General features: G+C 40.8%; 1 protein-coding gene across 9 annotated transcripts in view; it reads right to left on the bottom strand.

The window, feature by feature from the left end:
• Nucleotides 1–19,181, bottom strand: part of LOC124131248 (transcription factor 12-like) — a 151,574-nt gene extending 132,393 nt beyond the window's left edge. For 2 of the 9 annotated variants that reach the window (XM_046494374.2, XM_046494373.2), the window contains exons 1-2: nt 18,762–19,181; nt 6,402–6,480 (exon numbers count right to left, since the gene is read on the bottom strand). In XM_046494374.2, coding sequence (XP_046350330.1) covers nt 6,402–6,480; nt 18,762–18,820 — 138 coding nt within the window. In that variant the 5' untranslated portion in view covers nt 18,821–19,181. The remainder of the gene's footprint in view (nt 1–6,401; nt 6,481–18,761) is intronic. The other 7 variants (XM_046494378.2, XM_048395199.1, XM_046494372.2 and 4 more) reach the window with 4 other exon arrangements.
• Nucleotides 19,182–23,120: the final 3,939 nt, after the last annotated feature.

Raw genomic sequence — 23,120 nt, 5'->3', positions numbered from 1 at the left:
CAAATGGTGCCTAAACTAGCGGAGACTAGAAACCAATGTTCCACTGCATCTTGAAGCTGGAGCATCCTGGGAGGCAGCACCAGGGAACAAGTGCTTCAGGAACTACTATTACTATTACCATATAATGAAACCAAAGCCTCCAGGTCAAGATACCACGGCCTATTAGAAGCAATCTTGCTGTGCCATTACACAATAAGCATGAATAAATACAGCTTAATGAATGTGCAAAAAGAGTGGCATACACTACCATATCACCAACTCAGCTGGTCTCAATGTAGCCTGCTAGCAACTAAGTTTCAACTTGTTTAAGTCAGTGTGTGTTAATGCACTTTCCCATGGCTACAGGGAGACTGAATTGTCACACATAATTTCTGTCATACTGTGTCGCATATGAAGTGGAATATAAATCATATTAGCATGATTAGCAGCGTGTCTCAGCAATTGCTATGGTGTCTCCTGCTTATTATAGGGTGTATAAATGTTAATAATTGTTTGGTTTTTGCCTAAGGCTGCACTTAGCAATATTCCAGCCATATGACAGTTGTCAGTAAATAATCTTGACCAGACAATGCAGTGATTGATATAATGAGCATCGATTCATCGAGAGCACCTCACAACAGCACATCGTAACAGGGCCACACAACAGCACATTGTAACAGGGCCACACAACAGCATCTCACAACAGCACATTGTAACAGGGTCACACAACAGCGCCACACAACAGCGCCACACAACAGCGCCACACAACAGCACCTCACAACAAGAGCGACAGATAGCACCAGTCATTTTGTTTTTTAATGAATTTAAAACATGCACAAATATTCCGACATCGTTGAAGCAGAAGTAAAGATGCAGTAGAAGACTCATGAATGAATTCACACAGTTACTGACTTAGACCACTCTGGCAGTTAGTCTTTAAAGGGGGGCTTGGCTCGCGTTAATTTCGCAGCCTCGCAAAAATTAATTGCAGTTATTCATACCCTATTTTTTGCTTGTCTGGCGTTAGGTTTGTTGTTAAACGCCACACTTGGCAATATTCCAGCCATATGATCACAGTCTGCATATAATGGAGTGAAGACCAGATAATCCAGTGATTGATATTTTGAGCTACAATCCACGTCTTCAGGGTACAATGACATGTGACTATGTCACCGAGCCTGACCACCCCAGCCATTTAGTCGCCTCTTAGGACCAGCATATTTTGCTGGGGACCAATTCTAACCCGGTCAGGTAACTTAATTTAATGATCAATACCAATCTAGCTGTTAAGGATTACCTATTTACACGACAAGGCCTCATTTTCACATAGAACACTATTTACAGCATTTATTTCCAGGCAGAAATGGCTCCAGACCCGGGAACAAGGACTCGTTTCAGAAAGTCCATCCCCTTCCATGTGGGAGAGTGAGTTGGGTTATACACCGTTATCAACAATATTCCAGCAATATCATGGCAGAGGACGCCAGAAATTGGCATCACACATTGTACCATGGCCTTCCGTGTGACAATTTATCCCACCGCCCCCAACCTCTTCAGAAAGCTCACTGCTGAAACCAGCGCCTACTGCATGGACTATCATTGGACTGAACCTCAGAGTAATGATTCAACCATTTAAAATATCTGTTCAGCGATCAGAAAATTATGGATACATGCATCATATCATGAGATCATGTACCAAGACAAAGTCCTTCTAAAAGAAGAACATATATGGTTTTAAACAAACTCTCACCGAGTGTGAACACAACTCATCAACATGCTCAAGCCATTGTTTAATCTAATCAATCTCTGAATTTCTTCTTATAACCATAAGGTATTGTACACCAGTCTTGCAATTCAGGCTCGCTGACATGGTTGATGCATGTCAAAATATCCCAATTGTGTGGATTGATGCTCATGATATTAATCACTGGATTGTCTGGTCCAGACTCGATTATTTACAGACCGCCGTCTTCTAGCTGGAATATTGCTGAGTGCGGCGTCAAACAACAAACCAACCAACATGTGTTGTGCAAGTGCTTCCTCCGCCACGCTACCTACCCACAGCCTTATTGGTTGACTGGTCCTACAGCCGACTTTAAGTGCTCTCCAGATACGTTTGCAAGCATTTCTAACCAATTTTATTGCGGGATATAAGCAATTTTTCATTCTCCTACCCCCTACTGTTGAATTCAACATCAATTACCATGATAAGAAAAATTTGTGTATCTACACGTGCCTACATGCAAACTGCTAGGCTTAAACCCTGGAGGGAGGGAGAAACATGTCGGACTTGTAGTGGCATTGAAACCTCCTCGAAACGGCTTCCCCAAACTGCTATTATGCATTCAGCATGGTCATATACTCACCAACAAATAAATGGAACACTTTGGTTTCAATATTTCTTTCTCAGCATGCATGAAATTGTTTCTCTCAAGTAACATATAGTCTATGAACCCTCTCATAACACAATAAATTTGTTTATATTTTTTAATTTCAACCTACTTTGATGTCTTTTTTCCAATGATATTCACTGATAAAACAAAGAACAAACATAAAAAGTTATTACTGCTGGCTTTACAGCACCTCTCCCATATATAAGATACAACGTATTTGATGTAATAAGTGAGCAGGGCGTTCTCAAAATTAGAAATAGGGAGCTCTTATTAGAATATTATTTTGGTGAAAAAAAAACATAGTTGAAAGATAAATTTCGTGGTGTATGCTGACAGCCTGAAATGTTTATGTAAGACAGATTTTTCCAGAATTTAATTGCCCATAAATAAGGGTGCGTATAACACACGTGTGCGTTTTTTCCGAATAAATAAGTCTTGTGTACATTGGTCAGTCAGAAGGGATGCTAATTGGGCTTGTTCACTTGCCAATATATCAGCAAATATCGCTGTGGGCGCTTATTAGAGCGGGGAGCTTATTACGTCGAATACGGTAGTAGTTCTAAGAAATAAGTCTACCAACCTCCCTTATTAGGAAAAAAAGTTTTTAATTTTGTTTGTTTTTTAACACAACACTGCAATATTCCAGCTATCTGACGACAGCCTGTAAATAATCAAGTCTGGACCAAACAATCCAGTGATCGTTATTGTGAGCAACGATCCACACTATCAACCAAGTCACAGAGCCTGACCACCTGATCAATTTGGTTGCCTCGACCATCATCGTTTGCTGGGGACGGACACTCGCCTGGAATCCCTACAGGAGTTGAAACAACCAGGTTAACGCAGGTAAACACAAAATGCAAACCAAAGCTGAAATATATGGTCGAGCCAAGTAACTTTCAACTTCGGACTAGTAGATTTGGCAGGACACTACTCCAGGGATGAGTGAACAAAATTCTGATTCTAAAACTGGATTCTACTTTTTACGAAAATGTCACATATCATTGGGGATTAGGAAAATGATATGAATAATATTATTCAAACCATAGAAATCACCTAAAATATCTGTGACGAAGACGAATGACAGAGCATTTCTGAAATTTCCTAAGTTATCAAAGATGTGTTTTAAGAGTTCAGATTTGTTTAATGATTGGTACAAATTTACTGATGAATCATTAGTAAGTGAGCGAGTTGGATTTACCGCAGCTTTGAACAGTATTCCAGTTATATCACGGTATGTCAGTTGAGCGTTGGAGGAAAACCAGGTCTTAGACGTGACATGACATCCACGAGCACAGGTATGGTGCAGACAAACCGAGCAACACGATGCCATGATCAAAGGTTTCTGACGTGCCCAAGGGATCCAAGCCTGCACAGTGAATGGCAGCACCTTGGACGACTGTCCCACCCGTGCCCCATGATGAACTATAAATTCAAATGTCTATGACAAATGAAAAGACATAAAATCACAGTCATTTTCAAACTCAATTTAGAAAGTTTACAAAATTCAAAAGGCCCTTACACATTTGTCGTGACACCCAATATGGCAGCCTACAATAAACTTAACCCTTACTATTCTAAATTTGCATAACATAGCCATATCAGCATCTGAACCCTCGCTTCATTTCCTATGGAATACGACCCATACCACCTACCCTTTACTCAGGCCATGAGGTAAGCACAACATACCCGCCTAGGTCATGCATGGTTACCTCCCTTTGACACAATGGCCCAGCTTTGTACCCTGGTATTGTGAACCAGGATTTGCGATCATGGGTTGCTCACAGTAAAGAGACAACACCTGCCTTGATCCCTTTGTTCAGATACTACCTTCGTACATAAATAAATGCTTGAAGTAGACTGCACTTCTGAAGGCCACAACATTGTTTACAAAAAATTGAAATGTAAACAACTTGTGTATGACAAAATATTGCACATTTTCAGATGGTGTATAATATTAATATTAAGCAGGGATTTATCAAAGGAAGAATATGCCTGGAAGCCTTTGACAAATGGCAGTAAAAGTTCCTAACTCATGTCAGGTTGACACAGATAATTCCCTGTAAAATGATGGCACATGACTGATTTGATCACCGTAACAAAATATGTTCTGATATTATCATTTATATCAATGAATTACTAATTAATTTATCCAGTAAGGGTCAGGCAACGAATAGCTGTTAGCATTTCCGCTAAACCACATGCGTTCAATGACACACCATCACCATTCTGAAACATGGCTAGCACCTGATCATATATTCACTGAGTGAGTCAGGTTTTATGCTGCTTTTAGCCGTAGCAGAGTGAGTGAGTTAGTTTATATTTAACCATGTAACGTCATATCGGCAAGATTCGGCCATTTCGTGACGACATGTTAGAGTAAATAAAAACCTGTCATCGATGCACAGTACAATAAGTAGAATATCACAGATTCGATTTGCAACTAGTTGAGAACATTTAAAAGAATAAAGAATTGGTCAACAACCGAATATAAAAATGGGCTATATGTCGCCAAAAGCTAAAGAGGGATCACCATACCAGGTACCATGGGGACACCACAAATAGGCTTCACACACGGTACCAATGAAATTGAACCTGGCTCTTCGGTGTGATGAGCAAATGTTCTTATCACTAGGCTACCGCACCGCCCCATCACATCTAAAGACAAGCTGGAGTTCTGGTGACCTAGTCTGACCTGGAAACCCCAGGCTAGCGTGTTACTACTAAGGGCAATTCTTACATAGGAAAGTCTAATGTAATTCAAAACTACTTATTCTTAAAAATACCCAGACAAAATTGTTTTAGCATCCTGTTTTGAAGTCAGATCGTGGACAAGATACACAATCCGTTTTCTATCAATAATCAATTCGTAGTCATCCCGGACCTTTAGGGTGTGACCAGCCAAGCATGGCCAGGATTTTCCTGGATATCTTCCGTAAATCGACCCGATGAGCGTGGTGAGAAACAGCTGTGTGATGTACACAGTACACAAGGTGTGGAACACACCTCGGAACGCCTGGATCACCAGCAGCCTTGACAGACCATGTGACACTGAGGACGGACCATGTGACACTGTTTCCTGCGGTGAATTGGACCCGTGAAGAATAGGTCTTCAGCAACCCATGCTTGCTGTAAAAGGCGACTATGCTTGTTGTAAGAGGAGACTAACGGGATCGGGTGGTCATGCACACTGACTTGGTTGATGCATGTCATCGATCCAAATTGTGTGGATCAATGCTTGTAATATTAATCACTGGATTGTCTGGACAGACCACTGTCATATAGCTGGAATATTGCTGAGTGCGGCGTTAAACAACAAACCAACCTGTGGTGAATTGAGGCCAGAATAGTTAGTTTCCTATGCCGGCCATACGAGCAACTATGGATCTTGGGGTCAGTTCCGTGACTAAGTTGATCTTGTGTCATCTGATTAGTTCTTTGCTCATGATGTCAATCACTGGATTGTCTGGTCTGGACTCGATTATTTACAGGCTGTCCTCAAATGCTGGGAATTTGTTGAGTGCTGTGTTTACTTTTTGAGTTGTATACAAAGTGTTCAAAGTGAGTGAGTGAGGATGGTCTTATGCCAATTTTAGCAATATTCCAGCAATATCACGGCAGGGGACACCAGAAATGGGCTTCACACATTGTACCCATGTCGGGAATCAAACCCAGGTCTTCAGCATGACGAGCGAATACCCCTCTTGTCATCCGTATACTGTTAAATAGATACTCCAGCAAACTGGCCACCCTGTGTAATCTGTTATTTCAGCAGAATGGCCAACAGATTGGAAGTTCAGCAGATGGCTGAAGAGCATATTCTAGTACTTCAGCAAAATTCCTCGTCCAGCAGATTCTGTTTAGTCAGCTAATCGGTATTTATTCTACTGGCACAGGGTGCCGTTGTACAAAACAACCTTAGCACTACGACTGTCGTAAGTCTATGTTAAGGAATGGGAGTTACGATCACCTTAGCGCTAAGATCGCTTTATACAATGGCACCCAGGACAAGAATGAAAGTATACTCACAGCACTAAAGTCAAGCAAGTCATTTAGTTCCTTGTCTGATTGGACAGCCATTCTATCTCCAAAACGCAGCTGGGCTTTGCTGAAATGAAAAAAACACATCATAGAATAATATATATAATGCCCACAATTGTGTACAAAATGCAAAAAAAACAGCTTCATATTCTGTAGTCAATAAGAGTGAGTGAGTGAGTATGGTTTTAAGCAATATACCAGCAATATCACGGCGGGGGACACCAGAAATAGGCTTCACACATTGTACCCATGTCGGGATTCGAACCCGGGTCTTCGGCGTGACGAGCGAACGCTTTAACCAGTAGGCTACCCGACCGCCCCCTGTAGTCAATAAGAGGGAGGACATGCGACTGGAATGATCTTTGATGGCAATGTCATGTAAGACAATTATAAGGCATTTTACATCTTTTTTAGGGTTTCACACCATTGGTCAAAGCAAGGTAGACCACAGATCATTTCTGACCAGTTGTTCGTGTAAAACAACAAGATTTTCGGAGAAAACAACTAGTCCCTCTAAATTTTAACTAGCATCGGGAAATGGTGAGGTGAGGTGAAATGGTGTTTAACGTCACGTCCAAGATTATTGCACTTATATAGCGACGTGCATGTATGTGTGTATGTGTTTGTGTGGCTGCTTGTACTAGTGCGGACTGATGCCGATTTATAGTGCTAGCTCACTGAGATACCACGCCACAATTTAACATGAATACCCCACTCAGACTCAGTATACTGACTCCGAGCCGACCAGTCCTTGTTTCAGCCCCTTAATGCCGAGCGCCAGACAGGGTAACAACAAGTACCATCTTTTAACGTCTTTTGGTATGACGCGGTCGGGGATCGAACCCCGGACCTTCCGCTCTCCGGGCAGATGCTCTACCACAAGACCACGGAGGCGGTCCATCGGTAAATGGACTAGTGGCCATGTTTATCACTGCATCAAAATAAAGTCTTGTAGGGTTTAATGTCCTTTTAAGCAATAAGAAGGTACATATTGTTTTCAGGTATCTAATATTTCCCTATAAACACAAACATATTCGGGTATTCAAGAACATGGTTTAACGTTCATTGGTGAAACATTGAATAAGATATATAGTTATAATATACCACTCCAAAAAAGGTAAGGAACACCCAATTCTTCCATAATATGAAAGAATTGGGCGTTCTTAAATTTCTTTTGAGAGTATGGTTTATTTTCAGTTTTCACATGACCCTTATGATAACTATCCTGACAACTAGCTACTGATCTCTTAATAATTGTAGGGTCTCAGTTGAAATGATGGATGGGTTACAGGGTTTTGTTATATTCTGATGTAACAGCAATGTTGGAAAGAAGCTGAGGTTCACCAGACACTGACTAATGACAATTAGTGAATTAAAAACACTTTAAAATATTAGATCTTTTTTTTATTTTTTAAAGCTGCACTGCAATATTCCAGCTATATGATAGTAGCCTGTAAATACTTGAGTCTGGACCAGACAATCCAGTGACTGATATTGTTAGCAATCAACCAGTGTCTCAGATCCTGACCACCCGATCCAATTAGCCACCTCTTACGCCCAACATGGGTTGCTGGGGACCTATTCTACCCCGGAAGTGGTTGCTGGGGACCTATTCTGAGCTGGAATCACCACGGGATACCACATATACAAAGCAATGAAGACTGAAACAATCTAATTCAGATCACAGAATAAGTTGATTTGAGCTGTCAACTTCTGAAAAATTCTCTTACAGAAAAAAAAAGTTAATTTCCTAATTACTACAATTACTATTATCAACCCATTACTCATCATTAAATAATTATAGCAAATTCTCAAAGACACCTTGAAAGTTTTCTTGTCCCAAGAGTAAACAGGTGGGCCCGCACATTCGGACGAACCAGACTTTGGTTAATCAGTGATAAATTGTGTTTTCTCATTTCATCTCTCACACGCATTATTAATGTGTCTCTATACATCTTCTCAAGTGATGCAGAGACCTACGTGGCAACTTGCATTGATGCTCACCCGAGCACACTCACCATGACATTTCATGTGACATGGACACTTGCTTTTATGATAACGACCTGACAACCAGCTAATTAATATTTACGCATTTGATATCATTAAGTGACAATTTAATGGATTTGATTACTTGGAAGAAGACTCAATGTCACAATACATATTCTTCAGCCAATAGTGACATCTATATCAGAAAACTGCTATTGTTTGAGAGTCTTTTGAACATCTTCAACAACTCTCAGTGGACTGATTAGTGTAATGAGTGAGTGAGTGAGTGAGTGAGTGAGTGAGTGAGTGAGTGAGTGAGGTTTTACGCTACTTTAAGCAATATTCCAGCAATATCACGGCAGGGGACACCAGAAATGGGCCTCACACATTGTACCCATGTCGGGAATCGAACCCAGGTCTTCGGCGTGACGAGCGAACACTTTAACCACTAGGCTACCTGACCGCTCCTAATGAAGGAGTGATTGACATTTGCTGCAGCTTGAATTGTAGACTGAATTCTGGGGAGTTAGGGAGGGTTTTGTTTGTTTGTTCACTTTATTGTTTAACGCCACCCTCAGCAATATTCCAGCTATATGACTGTGGTCAGTAAATAATCGAGAATGGACCATACTATCCAGTGATTGACATCATGACCATCGATCCACGCAATTGGGATCATGCCATGCATCAACCAAGTCTGTGAGCCTGACCACCTGATCCCTTTAGCCGCCTCTTACAACAAGCATAGTCGCCTAGAAATCAAGAACCCGCTTCACACATTGTACTTATGTTGGAAACAGGACCAAATTCAGCCTGCCGAGCAAACACGTTAACCACTGGGCTACCCTGCCGCCTAAAGTTGGTTGTTTAACCCTACATTAGTCCAGCTGTATACTCCAGTCTGGAAATAATCAAGTCTGGACAAGACAATCCAGTGGCTGATATCACAAGTATCAGTCCACACAAATGGTATACAATGACATGCATCAACTAAATCAGATAGTCTGACCACCCAATCCCGTTAGTCACCTCTTAGGTCGAGCATGGTTGCTGGGAACCGATTTTAACACAGATCTTCACGGGGAGTAAATATATTCAAGAAGACTGACCCCTGATACATTTAGTTGCCTCTTACAGCAAGCATAGGTTGTTAGGGACCTACATTTCCACCCCGGGGCCCCATGGGTTTCACTGTCCAAGGATCAAACTGATGATGTATTCCATTCCAAAAAACCTGTTCCACAAACAGATCTTCAGCCGATGTTAAAGACAGAGAACGTTAAAGACAGAGAACGGTGGAATTTGCTTCAAGTTGTTGCTAATAGTTTATCAAAATGTCAGTGACAGGCGGACATGAGATTTGGAATCTACTGATAAGGACGAGGGGACTATGATGGCTGGAATGACCTCTTTGGTCATAGGAGCAGAACAAGCTAAGTATAAAAAAACATCAATGGGGTTGCCAATTCTCCACATGGGTACAATGTGTGATGCCCATTTCTGGTGTCCTCTGCAGTGATATTGCTGGAATATTGGTAAAAGCTGTGCAAAATTATACTCACTCACTCACTCCAAAACACCAATTACAATGAATGCAACTTTCCAAGATGAAAGTCCTGTCATATCCGCAACCGAATTACAATATTAGTCATTTTGTCTTATCATTGGACCATCAAGGATCTATTACGCATCCACAGGATATATGGCTGTCGGTACTGCTCAGATTAGCCATGGATAACTCAAGCTGCATGCTGCATGTTCAACTGCATCAGATATTCAATGGAATATATCTGTCATACACAATTAACCTGTTAGGAATTCTCTTATTGATCATTGATACAGCTAAAAAATTCCAGAACAGATCTGCTATATATTAGCAAGACATTCCTCATTATAAGGCATTTGTTGTACCAGTATCAGTAAAGGCACTTCTCCCAATGAAGCATTCGTTTTACCTGTATCAAGTCCTCATTATAAGGCATGTTTCATACCTGTATCAAGTAACACACGCCTCATTATAAGGAAGCTCCTTACTACAAGTAAGTTTTTTCCTTTCACAAAAAAAAACATCCCCAACTAAAAACATTTGTTTTACTACCAAAAGAAGGAACTGAACCTGCTCAAATTCCACGACAGTATATTTCTCACCATTTGATATTTTAACCAGTCATAGATCTGCCCAGCTTTCGTAACCCTGCAGGTGTATATTGCATCCAAAGACGTCTCAAATAGCACCATATCCTTCTGAAGTGATACACTGAGACTGTATCAACATGCAGTGCTTGACATACTTATCTCCCTTGAAGTACCTCCATGTGTGTTAATATTCATATCCAGCACATGTGCTACTGTTCGTATCTCCCACCTGCTCACATCGTATCACCTGCTATGTGTAAACACATGCTGACAGGTTATCCACAGCCAGAGCAGTAAACCATAACAATACAAAGAGAATTATCACTGTTACAGTAAAAAGGGAACATGCTGTCACAAGAGATTGGCACGATACTTTTTTAAACACTACACAGCACTATTCTAGTTGTTTGTTGTTTGTTGCTTACTTAGCATTATTCCAACTATATGACGGCGGTCTGTAAATAATCAAGTGTTAACCAGACAATTCAGAGATTGATATCACGAGCATCGATACATGCAATTGGGATACGATAACATGCATCAACCAAGACAGCGAGCCTGACCACCCGACCCTGTTGGTCGCCTCTTATCAAGAGTATGGGCTCCTGAAGACTAATTCTGAACCAGATCTTTACGGGTCTTGCAACTTGTGAACATGTAATTATAATGTTTTCACATGCATCCATATACCCAGCTAATGACATCCAAGTCATTTATACGCCGCAAACAATAAACAAATTAACAAGTGTGACCACCCCATACTGTTAGTCGCCTCTTAGGACAAGCATGGTTGCTGCAGACCAATTCTAACCCCGATCTTCACAAGGAGAAATGGGGCGGTCGGGTAGCCTAGTGGTTGAAGCGTTCGCTCGTCACGCTGAAGACCTGGGTTCGATTCCCGACATGGGTACAATGTGTGAAGCCCATTTCTGGTGTCCCCTGCCGTGATATTGCTGGAATATTGCTAAAAGAGGCGTAAACCAATACTCACTCACTCACTCACAAGGAGAAATATATTCCAGATTGGCATGATATGTTACTATCAACAGTGTATGAACAGTGACATCTAAGACACAAATGTTGTGTGAGGGATTAATAATGGATCATATAATTGCTAACAGAGCCACTGCGGACAGCTTTATATCCTGTGGATGCGTTAAAGATCCTTGATGGTTCAATGATATGAGCTTATGAGTAATATCAGCAACATGACGTCTACCTGTAAATAACCAAGTCCGGACTTGGATGGTTGGTTTGTTGTTTAACGCCGCACTCAGCAATATTCCAGCTATATGACGGCGGTCTGTAAATGATCGAGTCTGGACCAGACAATCCAGTGATTAATATCATAAGCATCGATCCACGCAATTGGGATCGATGACATGCTTCAACCAAGTCAGCGAGCCGATCTCGTGAGTCGTCTATTACGCTGAACTTGGCAAACCATGAGGGTACACTATGAAAACACAATCAGGACCTGAGTGAGTGAGTGAGTGAATGAGGGTGAGAGTGAGTGAGTGAATGAGGGTGAGAGTGAGTGAGTGAGAGGGTGAGTGAGTGAGAGGGTGAGTGAGTGAGAGGGTGAGTGAGTGAGAGGGTGAGTGAGTGAGTGAGTGAGTGAGTGAGTGAGTGAGTGAGTGAGTTTGAGTGAGTTTGAGTGAGTTTGAGTGAGGGTGAGTGAGTGAGGGTGAGTGAGGGTGAGTGAGTGAGTGAGTGAGTGAGTGAGTGAGTGAGTGAGTGAGTGAGTGAGTGAGTGAGGTACTGGAGGGTTACCAGGCATGTGGAGCGCCAGGCATGGGGAAAAGTCTTTTGATATGACACGCCTGGGGAATGAACACCCGACCTTCCGCTCTCCTGGCGGAGGCTCTACCAGCACCAGGATCACAAACCAGGATTCAAACCCACAACCATAAACCACCTGATGAACATCCACAGTGAGAAAGTAACTTGGTTTTATGCCGCATTTTGCAACATTTCAGCATTACCATGCCGAGGGCACCAGAAATGGACTTCACATATTGTACCATGTCGGGCAATCAAACCTAGGTCTTCAACGTGACGAGCCAACACTTTAACCACTAGGCCACTCCACGGACCTTCATAGGCCTCCTGATCTTGTAGGGAGCATGTTGCACCTAGTCTGATCTGGGAATCCAGAACCCCACAGGGGTTAAGTCATGGAAAAGGTTGGCAGAGACACCGTTTGCATTAGCAACAATGGCAGCCTTTAGACAAGGTAGTGAGTGAGTGAGTTAAAGCTTTACGTCACATCGGCAATATTTCAGCCATATCGTGACGATTTAGACAAGGGAAGAGAACTCCTAGAACTAATATTAAAAGCAGATTGTTTACCAAAACAAATAATTGATTACCAAGAATTAACAAAACACCCACATAACTGCATAAACCAAACAAACGCTTTTTATGGATCATGAATATTTTGGGGTGTTTTTATGAAAACACAGCAAAAAAAAACATCCCAAAACATAATCATGATCCCTGATGTTTTTTGTACAGTTAAGTTCTACATGACCTCAATGACAAACATTGTTATTTTAACCTTTCCTGGTCTAAATGATTGCCATGGTAACTTGATTCCTAAAATATAAACGAATAAACTTTCAGTCCCCATGAAATATCAGGATGGTCTTACATTGTTGAATTTTGCAACCATGCTGCACTTTCTTGGTTACATTCTTACTGTTAATGTTGCAGTTCTTATAACATTGATCATACAAACATCAACAATGTTCAACAACATACATACATTGTATACAGTTTTCTCAATATAGTGGTAATTATTTTTTCTTTAAACAAATTATATATTTCTTACATAAAGGAATTGAAAACACCTGAAACTTTCATTTTTCTGTTTAATATCATTAACCATGTTAAACCAAATATATATATATATATATATATAATATAACAGTATTTAACCGTGGCCTTTATTTGGTTTGTTAAATAAATTTCTTGCGAAATAATTAAAATTATACATATTTCTTAACAGTTTGGCAATAGTATCTTGTCAACAAATTCAGATTGTCAGGCATGCTTGTCACATTCCTTTGTAATCAACTTCAAATCAAAGACTGTTCCGTAAAGGCGTAAACGGTATATCAGTGTATCAAATTCTGCACAGCAAAGTACAACTCCTTTAGACAACAGGGCCACATGTGTGCCATCAACCCTGGCAGCGTGAACCAATGCTCATGATATCAACCACTGGTTTGTCAAGACGGTTTTTTAGTATTAACAGGCCACTGTGATAAAGCTGGGAAATTGCTGAGTGTGTCATTAGACAACAAACAAGTATTAACATTGAATACACCTGCTACTCAGCAGGACTTACCAACCCTCAGAGCTCTATATAAGCCACGTATCTGCATATAATTCACAACATACATCAGAAAGCCCACTTAATTTGTGTTTCTTATGTAATAATATGCATGAAAATTTCAAAAAGCCAATCGTAGAACAACTCTGCAGGATTTCGCCAAACTTGGGCTTTTCAACTTGCACACCTGAATATTTTCCCACATTGATGTTCACTGATCGAATGCAGGCATCACCTTTTCATAAACTCTATAGAAGTGAATAAGGCTCATGAAAGTGATGAGGTGGTGGTGAAATGGTGTTTAACGTCGTGTCCAAGATTATTGCACTTATATAGCGACTGCATGTACGTGTGTGTGTTTGTGTGGCTGCTTGTACTAGTCCGGACTGATGCCGATTTATAGTGCTAGCTCACTGAGATACCATGCCACAGTTTAACATGAATAGCCCACTCAGACACAGTATACTGACTCCGAGCTGACCAGTCCTTGTTTTAGCCCCTTAATGCCGAGCGCCAGACAGGGTAACAACAAGTACCATATTTTAACGTCTTTTGGTATGACGTGGTCGGGGATCGAACCCCGGACCTTCCGCTCTCCGTCGGACGCTCTACCACTAGACCACGGAGGCGGTCCTGCTCATAAAAGTGAATAATGCATGCAAGCGATGCATCTCGCTCGCTGCAACTAAGACATGTATCACAGTGGTAAGCTCAAGCAACATTAGGGCAACAAACGACAGAATTAGAAGTTACCTGAAACAGCATTTCAACCAGGATTATTTCAAAAATGTTTACCAACTAGATTTAAAATACCCAAAGACTAGATTCAAAGGAGTTAAAATGTATTGAAAACCCCAAGACAATGATAAAAAATCCAACATGAATGAAAATATGCTGGGGAATACTCAATGACTTAAAGAATCATCTGGAGGCCTGACCTCCAACATGTTTTTCATAATGTTCATCCTGACCCAAACGAAATAATAAAAACTAAAAATATTTCACTGTCCTCCCTTACCAAAGATATTCTTTCCAGGGATCCACCGAACAAAACACCAACTCCATTGTTTCGACACAACAGAATCAAGATGGTAGACTTCTTGTCTTCACAGTTTTTCAAATGCTGACAAATAGTACGTGCACTTGGCGTCATTTAACATCACGATACAAGATTGGACATGAGTCACTTATTGACAGTTTTCCGACTTGCTAGATCACTACATTCAAAACTTTTAGCACACCTTGTATTTCAGCGTTAGAAAATAGCACCAGTCCTAGAGTGCTTGCCAAACTGTCCAAGAATTAACGTATCATAAGGACAAGTAGAAATGTGCCTTTTAAAGGGTTTTGCTATATGTTATCATTATTAGGACTAGTTGAATAAACATTTAGTTTCTATCGCTGTATTTGCAACACAACTGATTGTGAGGTAAAATAAAAACAGTATCATTCAGGTAACATTTATGGAACGGTAAAAAAAATCATTTTACCCTGGTGAATATGTACTCATACAACCCTCTGGCGAGTACACACAGGTTTTACAACCTTCTGGTGAGTACACACAGGTTTTACCCTTGTGAGTGAGTATGGTTTTACGCTGTTTAAGCAATATTCCAGCAATATCATGGCAGGGGACACCAGAAATGGGCTTCACACATTGTACCCATGACAGGAATTGAACCCTGGTTTTCGGCGTGATCAGCGAACGCTTTAACCACTAGGCTACCCGATTGCCCCAGTTTTACCCTGGTGAATACGTACACATACAGGCCTCTGGTGAGTACACACAGGTTTTACCCTGGTGAATACGTACACATACAACCTTCTGGTGAGTACACACAGGTTTTACCCTGATGATTACGTACACATACAACCCTCTGGTATATACCATGTTTAGTGAGTGAGATGGGGTTAAGAATATCTACAATCATTGTCACAAGGCTCTCGTCTGTGCAGGTTATAACGCCTTTGGGGCTTGTCCACTGCAGGTCAAACATATCGCTGAACCGAACATTTAGTCACTGTAGGCCAAACCTGAAGAGCAGAAAGATAATACCTTTCTGGCCAAAGTAGGGTGAGTGAGGTTTAATGCCTCCCTATCCCAGCCAGCTCATCACAGCTAGAGACACAAGAACTGCACTTGACACATTGTACTCATGTGGGAATCAAACATGGACCCTTGGCATGGCAAGTCAATGCTTTAACCACTAGGCTACCCCACTGTCCTTCCTCAACTAGCCTACATAATGTGATGATGTCACTGCATTGTGTGATGATGTCACTGCATTGTGTGATGATGTCACTGCATTGTGTGATGATGTCACTGCATTGTGTGATGTCATGCATTTTTCTGATGACATTACATTGGGCACAAATGATATAGGACACAATGAAGACCCTGGCATCTAACATGATCCAACATATGAAGAATCGACTTTTAAAAACCTGATCACTAAACCTCGAGACTAATAACGTCCCTAGCTCCTATCAGCTATCATTGTTACATGATCACACACGATATCATATTTGTGTCTCAAAAGTAAAATGTCAAAAAGATTCTCTTGAACACAACTAGTAACATGGTATTTACATTAGTGTATCCATGGTAACAAAAGTTTCATAATTCATTGACATTTATTCAGAAATTCAAGAATAAACAGATGGGCCATTAACATGAGTAACAAACTATGTACACACGCCTAGGGGTAGATTAACATCTTGTCTCTGAAATTAACATATTTTACAGGAAATAACAGTTGTTCAATTATAGCTATAACAAATAATAAAAAGGAAAGGATTGTCTTCATTTTTCTGATACTAAAGTAATCTAGACTTGCCAAATATTATAGACTTGCATGGGCTGTACTGGATATATTTGTTTCAGGGTCTGTATGATAGACTAGCCTAGGGATTTATCTCAATTTTAAGTTTCATAACACAAAGGCTAATTGTTTAAATATCAGATTTTTTTAAAAGACCAAAAATACAGCTTTCTGCAGAATGCACACATCTGCCAATCATAGTCCCACATCAACATTAATTTCAACACTTTTAGATGAGTGACATTTCAATATTCTGAAATCTGGGGCTGTTAACATTTCTTCTTTTTCAGTGAACTTTTTCATAAAAACTGATGTCACGTGCTTAATGACTTTCTTGTACCCCTGGATTTTGAAACATTTGTCCACATTTAAAAGAAATTTGAAATACGAGGAAAACAACCAATGAATGTTCAGTAATCGTTTTAGAAGTTTTCACTTTGTTATATGTCATATAAGATCTATATCAGAATTGTGTAAAAAGAAAGTTCAACACAAAAAAATCTATTAACCGAAATACGAGGCATCATATCGGCCTGTGGCAATCAAACAAAAGACATTTAGTTACAGTACAAAAAAGTGCTGTTTACCATTACCTCACAAATCCTCACATCACCATTTTTATCCGATACTATTTTTCAGCTGGATGGCATAAATGAACAGGACATTGTTTGTATATTAATCTTTGGGGCACACTAAACAAACTAATACTTTTTTATCCACAAAATTAAAAAAAACATTGATTTGGTTTGTTTATATATTATTGTTTTTAAACATGGGTCAATGCATCGCTCCATATTAACTGTCCATGGATGTGATATACCATGAGTGAGTATGGTTTTACGCCACCTTTAGCGATATTCCAATAATATCCCGGCGGGGGAACAGTGGGAACACACATAGAATTCTGATGTCTCATATCATAACTGAAAATTATTTGGAACCACAACAATTTCATGGGTTTTGAAGGTGTTAAACCACAAATAAAATACTAAAACCAACTTCTCTGATTGATAGCCTTAATCATGCCAATGGAGGAACTACTAACACTATCAGGCTTATTACTCCGATGTTATACAACCAAGAACCCAAGACCGACAGAATATGTGATCTTAGAAACATGTCTTTATACAATATATTAAACAGATTAACATTAAATTACATGTTTCATATTGATTTCAAAATTCAAAATAAATTCCTTTCATAATGAAAGAAGTGCTGGCCTATGTATATGTATGTAGAGCTGGGTTTTCCCCTTGTGGTTGAAATATCTTTGTGTGGACTAAGAGCGTTTGTTTATTTACTTAACACCTACCTAGGTAGAATGGCTCTGAGGATAGTCTTAATCAAAGGTTGTATTGATGACACCAATAAAACTGGTGCTATCTGACTACCCAGAGGATACATCGCATATCACACTTGTTCTGTGCATTTCACAATTTGTAGTTGTGATAACACTGGATTGAATATTCAACACGACCAATGACAGTTGTTTATTTACGTATCCTGATATACAAACGTGTGTGTTGAATATCAAGTATTAAAGGCCAATAACCGAGATTAACTCACACAGTACCATTACATATCGAGGCACGCGAGATTACACATGAACATACAACAATAGCAGCCTTGTCATAGATTTTCTAGCATCTGGGGATTAAATATTCATATCGCACAGCTGAAGATCAGATGCGGTGCCAGGTGTTCTGTTCTCGTGAAATCTCAGGAGGCATCGCGGGAAGCCCTCGTGCAGCAACAGTTGGACAATACAAGATGTGGAATAACAGATTTCGGAGAGGTACAAGACTTGGAGGATGCAGTCATTGGACCAAATCAACTTTGAGTGAAACAGTGGAAAAGATTATAGAGCGATCGGACACTGATATTCTAGCAGTAGCATAACAACAGGTTAAACTTGACATCCATGCCACGAGACACATTTATGATGGTCAATATCCAGTCGCACTGTCACGATTTCAGAAATTAATTTTGCAGATTTTGAAGAATTCTTATATACAATAGGCAAGGAGTTAGACAAAATGGCGACCCAAAAGCACGCCGCTGGCTTACCTTCTATTGCCTTGGTCCCACGGGCTTCCCTGGTTTGCCATATTGCCCGGCGTCTGCATGCTGCAGCCTTGACGAAGCTTCTCCCAAGTTACTGGTACTTTCCAAAAATCTTCAACACAATTTTGCGAATATACAATATCACCTTAAAACATACACACTGTCATTCTACTACGAGTGCTCTTTGTTGAGCTGGCCTCATCACTTGCAAATACATATTCCTCCGCGATGCGATATCAGCCATATTTCCCCTGTATATTCACCACTGTGCACTATTTCCTGCTCCAGTTCTTCAAGTTATAACTTTACGTACTTGTCGCTTTAATTACAGTGGGTGTATATGAAGAGATACAAAAATATGTTTTCACCTTAGGGTCTATTCTCAAACCGCGGACGTTGCGATCAAAAGTCGGTGTAAAGAGGCCAGTGTTTTCATCCTTTCTTCCTCGCAGCCATTGTAAGCCAAGGCCTGATTGGTGTGATTGACAGATAGACTCTGCGTCTCAACCAATCAAAACATGGCATAGTACAGTTCAACCAATCCTTGACTTTCATCCCGCGCGAGGTGTTGAGCTCACGTGCCGGGCTTATTGATCTCTTATAATAGACAGAGTGGATTTTAAATCGTCGCTTATCCGAGTATGCAGTTCAAGTTATGCACAATATAGACACTACACTAAGACTAGCCTCGCAGGTCGAGATTTGAAAGCCTTCGTTGCGTCTCGCTCGTGCCGGCCACGCGCTTGTGAGGTCATCTGATGTGAGATAGTTGGCGCGTGGTGCACGTGGCACGAGCAGTACCCGAGGGTGTTAATTACACCTGTCCGTTAATTACACCTGTGCTTATTCAGAATCATCAGCTGAGAATGAGATCTGTGATTGGTCGTTTTAAGTTCCTACTTGCTCATTTAAACGCCTGCCGTTAAAATTTGCGAAATTATTCGACTGTGTATAATGTACGTTTATTGGCTCAAATAATAAATCGATTGATTAATTAGCGACATATTTGCTGTTTTATTGCTAATTATATCGTTTGTTGTCCTTGAGGCATATAATTTGCTATTTGTTGATGATTGCCGATAAGAAAATACAATAAATTGATAGGTTAAACTATACTGACGAACAAAAGAAACGCAATAGCATTTTTGTTTGTTTATTTGTTGTTTAACGCCGCACTCAGCAATATTCCAGCTACATGACGGCGGTCTGTATATAATCGCGTCTGGACAAGACAATCCAGTGATTTGACATCATGATAATAGCATTTTTGGGATGAAAATGAATTTTATTTTCCTTTTGATATGATGATAATTTTATGAGATTTTCTGGTATGTAAATATAAGAAAAGTATATAGAATTGTATATATTTCTTGGTAAAATGAACATGGAATTTTAGGAGTTGACATAAAGTGTTACATATTTCATTTAACTCTTAATTAATTTTCAAACGGACTATTTTCAACAATACAGCCAGATGTCCATACTACTATAATACTGCTGATATTACCTACTACTACTACTACTACTACTACTACTACTACTACTACGACTACTACTACCCAGTTGCGTAGAACAATGCTCATGATGTCTGGTCCATACCCGATATTTTACAGACCGCCTTCATACAGCTGGAATATTGCTGAGTGAGTCGTTAAACAACAAACAAACTACTACTGCTACCTGCTAATACAACTACCACTACTACGAGTACTACCACAATTACTTTTACAAACTTGTATGAATATGGAAGGGTATTTTACAAAAGCTTTTAATAGGCATGTATTATACAATACATAATTGTTATTCCGAAAATACTCATTACCATTGTTCCAGCCACATCGCGACGAGAATTAGATATGGCATTGAAATAGATCATTAATACATCAAAGTATATGAATGCAATTTGTCAAACATATAATAATATCCCGGTTGATGTATCTTCACAAACACACCTGGATGTCCAACTGTCTCCGTTGTCTAGTGGTAGAGCGTCCGCCCGGAGAGTGGAAGGTCCGGGGTTCGATCCCCGGCCGCGTCATACCAAAAAAGTTAAAGCTGATACTTGTTGTTGCCCAGCCTGGCGCTCGGCAGTAAGGGGCTAAAACATGGACTGATCGGCTCGGAGTAGGTATAGTGTGCCTGATGGGTATTCATGTTAAACAGGGGCATGGTATCTCAGTGGGCAAGCACTATACTAGTCCGGACTAGTACAACAGCCACACACACACGTGCATGCGCAATGCTATGTAAATGTAATCTTGGACGCGACGTTAAACCCCATCTCACCTACCATATCGTCAGGCTCTTTGGCGAGCGAAATTAGCACGTGAAAACCACTAACAGCATTGATTGGGCTCGCGGGGCCTCGTTTGCCTTACAATCTCAAAGGCGTCGTATTTGCTGAACAGAGCCACGCCCCCCATTTACCAGGATCCGCTTGTCGTGGGTTTCCTATTCCAGACTATATTTAATGGTCAGCATCACACCCCGTGTTCGTGGGTGTCACCAAAGTGGTAAACATCTACGACCTGATTCACTTTCAGCTTTTATTCTTACGTTAAGCTGACATGCCGTGACGTAAGTAAAATATTTCTCAAAGCGGCGTTAGACCCAACTTGCTGTAAAAAAAACGTGCACAAGCTCACATGATTAGATCATGCACAGGAAGTTACAAGCTCCTCGCACCGATAACACTCCCCCGCCATGCACATCAAGATTGTTGATATGGCCAGCACTGATTGTTGCACTGTGGTTGAGTTTGGCCTCCAAGCGCGGACCCAGCCTTTTTCTCTTATTGGAGGGTTGTGATGAGAACGCATCCCCCATACACCTTCTGAACCAGCGCATGGCTTCTCATCTGCCCACGACTACGAGTGTGGCAACTACTGCCACGACTACCACTACTGCAACTGCTGTCACGACTACTGCCCCTATTACCATTGCTGCAACTACTGCCACGACTACAACTACTGCAACTGCTGCCACGACTACAACTACTGCAACTGCTGTCACGACTACAACTACTGCAACTGCTGTCACGACTACAACTACTGCAACTGCTGTCACGACTACAACTACTGCAACTGCTGCCACGACTACAACTACTGCAACTGCTGTCACGACTACAACTACTGCAACTGCTGTCACGACTACAACTACTGCAACTGCTGCCACGACTACTGCCACCATTACGATTGCTGCAACTACTGCCAAGATTACCACTACTGCAACTACTGCCACGACTACCACTACCACTACTACGAGAGCAGCAACTACTGCTATCACTATGATTGCTGAAACTCCTGCCATGACTACTGCTACCACTACGAGTGGAGTGCAACTACTGTTACGAATACGAATGATGCAACTACTGCCACGACTACTGCAATTACTGCGACCACTACGTATACTAAAAAAACTGGCACTGCTACGAGTGATGCAACTACAGCAACTTCTGCCACGACTACTGCAACTACTGCCACGTCTTATCACACAAGCCGAAAAAAGGTCAATCCATTCAGATTTCTACCTCTAAACTCTACCAGAAACAAAAATGATTGGAATTTTGATTAGAACATTTAATATAGTTTCCAAATCATTTGAAACCAAAGAAATGCAGTAGACGCGGGTGCAAGTGAACATTTTGATTCAGCTCCCTGAAATCCGTGTAAAATTGGAAATACACGTGCAGTATGACCACAGGTTGGTTGGTTGGTTTGTTGTTTAACGCCGCACTCAGCAATATTCCAGCTATATGACGGCGGTCTGTAAATAATCGAGTCTGGACCCGACAATCCAGATATTAATATCATGAGCATCGATCCACGCAATTGGGATCGATGACATGCATCAACCAAGTCAGCGAGCCTGACCACCCGATCCCGTTAGTCGCCTTTTACGACAAGCATAGTCACCTTTTACGGCAAGCATGGGTTCCTGAAGACCTATTCTACCCCGGAATCTTCACGGGTCGTATGACCACAGGAAGCATATGGGTATAAAAAACAGCTCTCAAAATTCGTCAATGCATCAGGACTCCAAAAATCAAACAGTAACGTGGCCACTGGCATACCAGTTGGGTTGGTTGGTTGGTTGGTCGGTTGTTGTTTAACGCTATTTTATTCCAGCTATATGACGACTGTCTGTAAATAATCGAACCTGGACAAGCAATCCAGTGATTGACATAATGTGCTTCGATCTACGCAGTTGGGATACGATAAATTTGGTTTCACAGTATTTTCAGATATTTCAAATATATTTTTTATGCACACAGCAATATTTCTACTGTATGATGGCGGTCTGTAAATAATCAAGTCTGGACCAGACAATCCAGTGATTAACATGAATCAACCAAGTCAGCGA

This window comes from Haliotis rufescens, unplaced genomic scaffold (assembly GCF_023055435.1).
Source record: "Haliotis rufescens isolate VD_foot unplaced genomic scaffold, xgHalRufe1.0.p SCAF_14, whole genome shotgun sequence".
Classification (NCBI taxonomy): Eukaryota; Metazoa; Mollusca; class Gastropoda; order Lepetellida; family Haliotidae; genus Haliotis; species Haliotis rufescens.
This window is presented reverse-complemented; position numbering and strand designations above follow the sequence as displayed.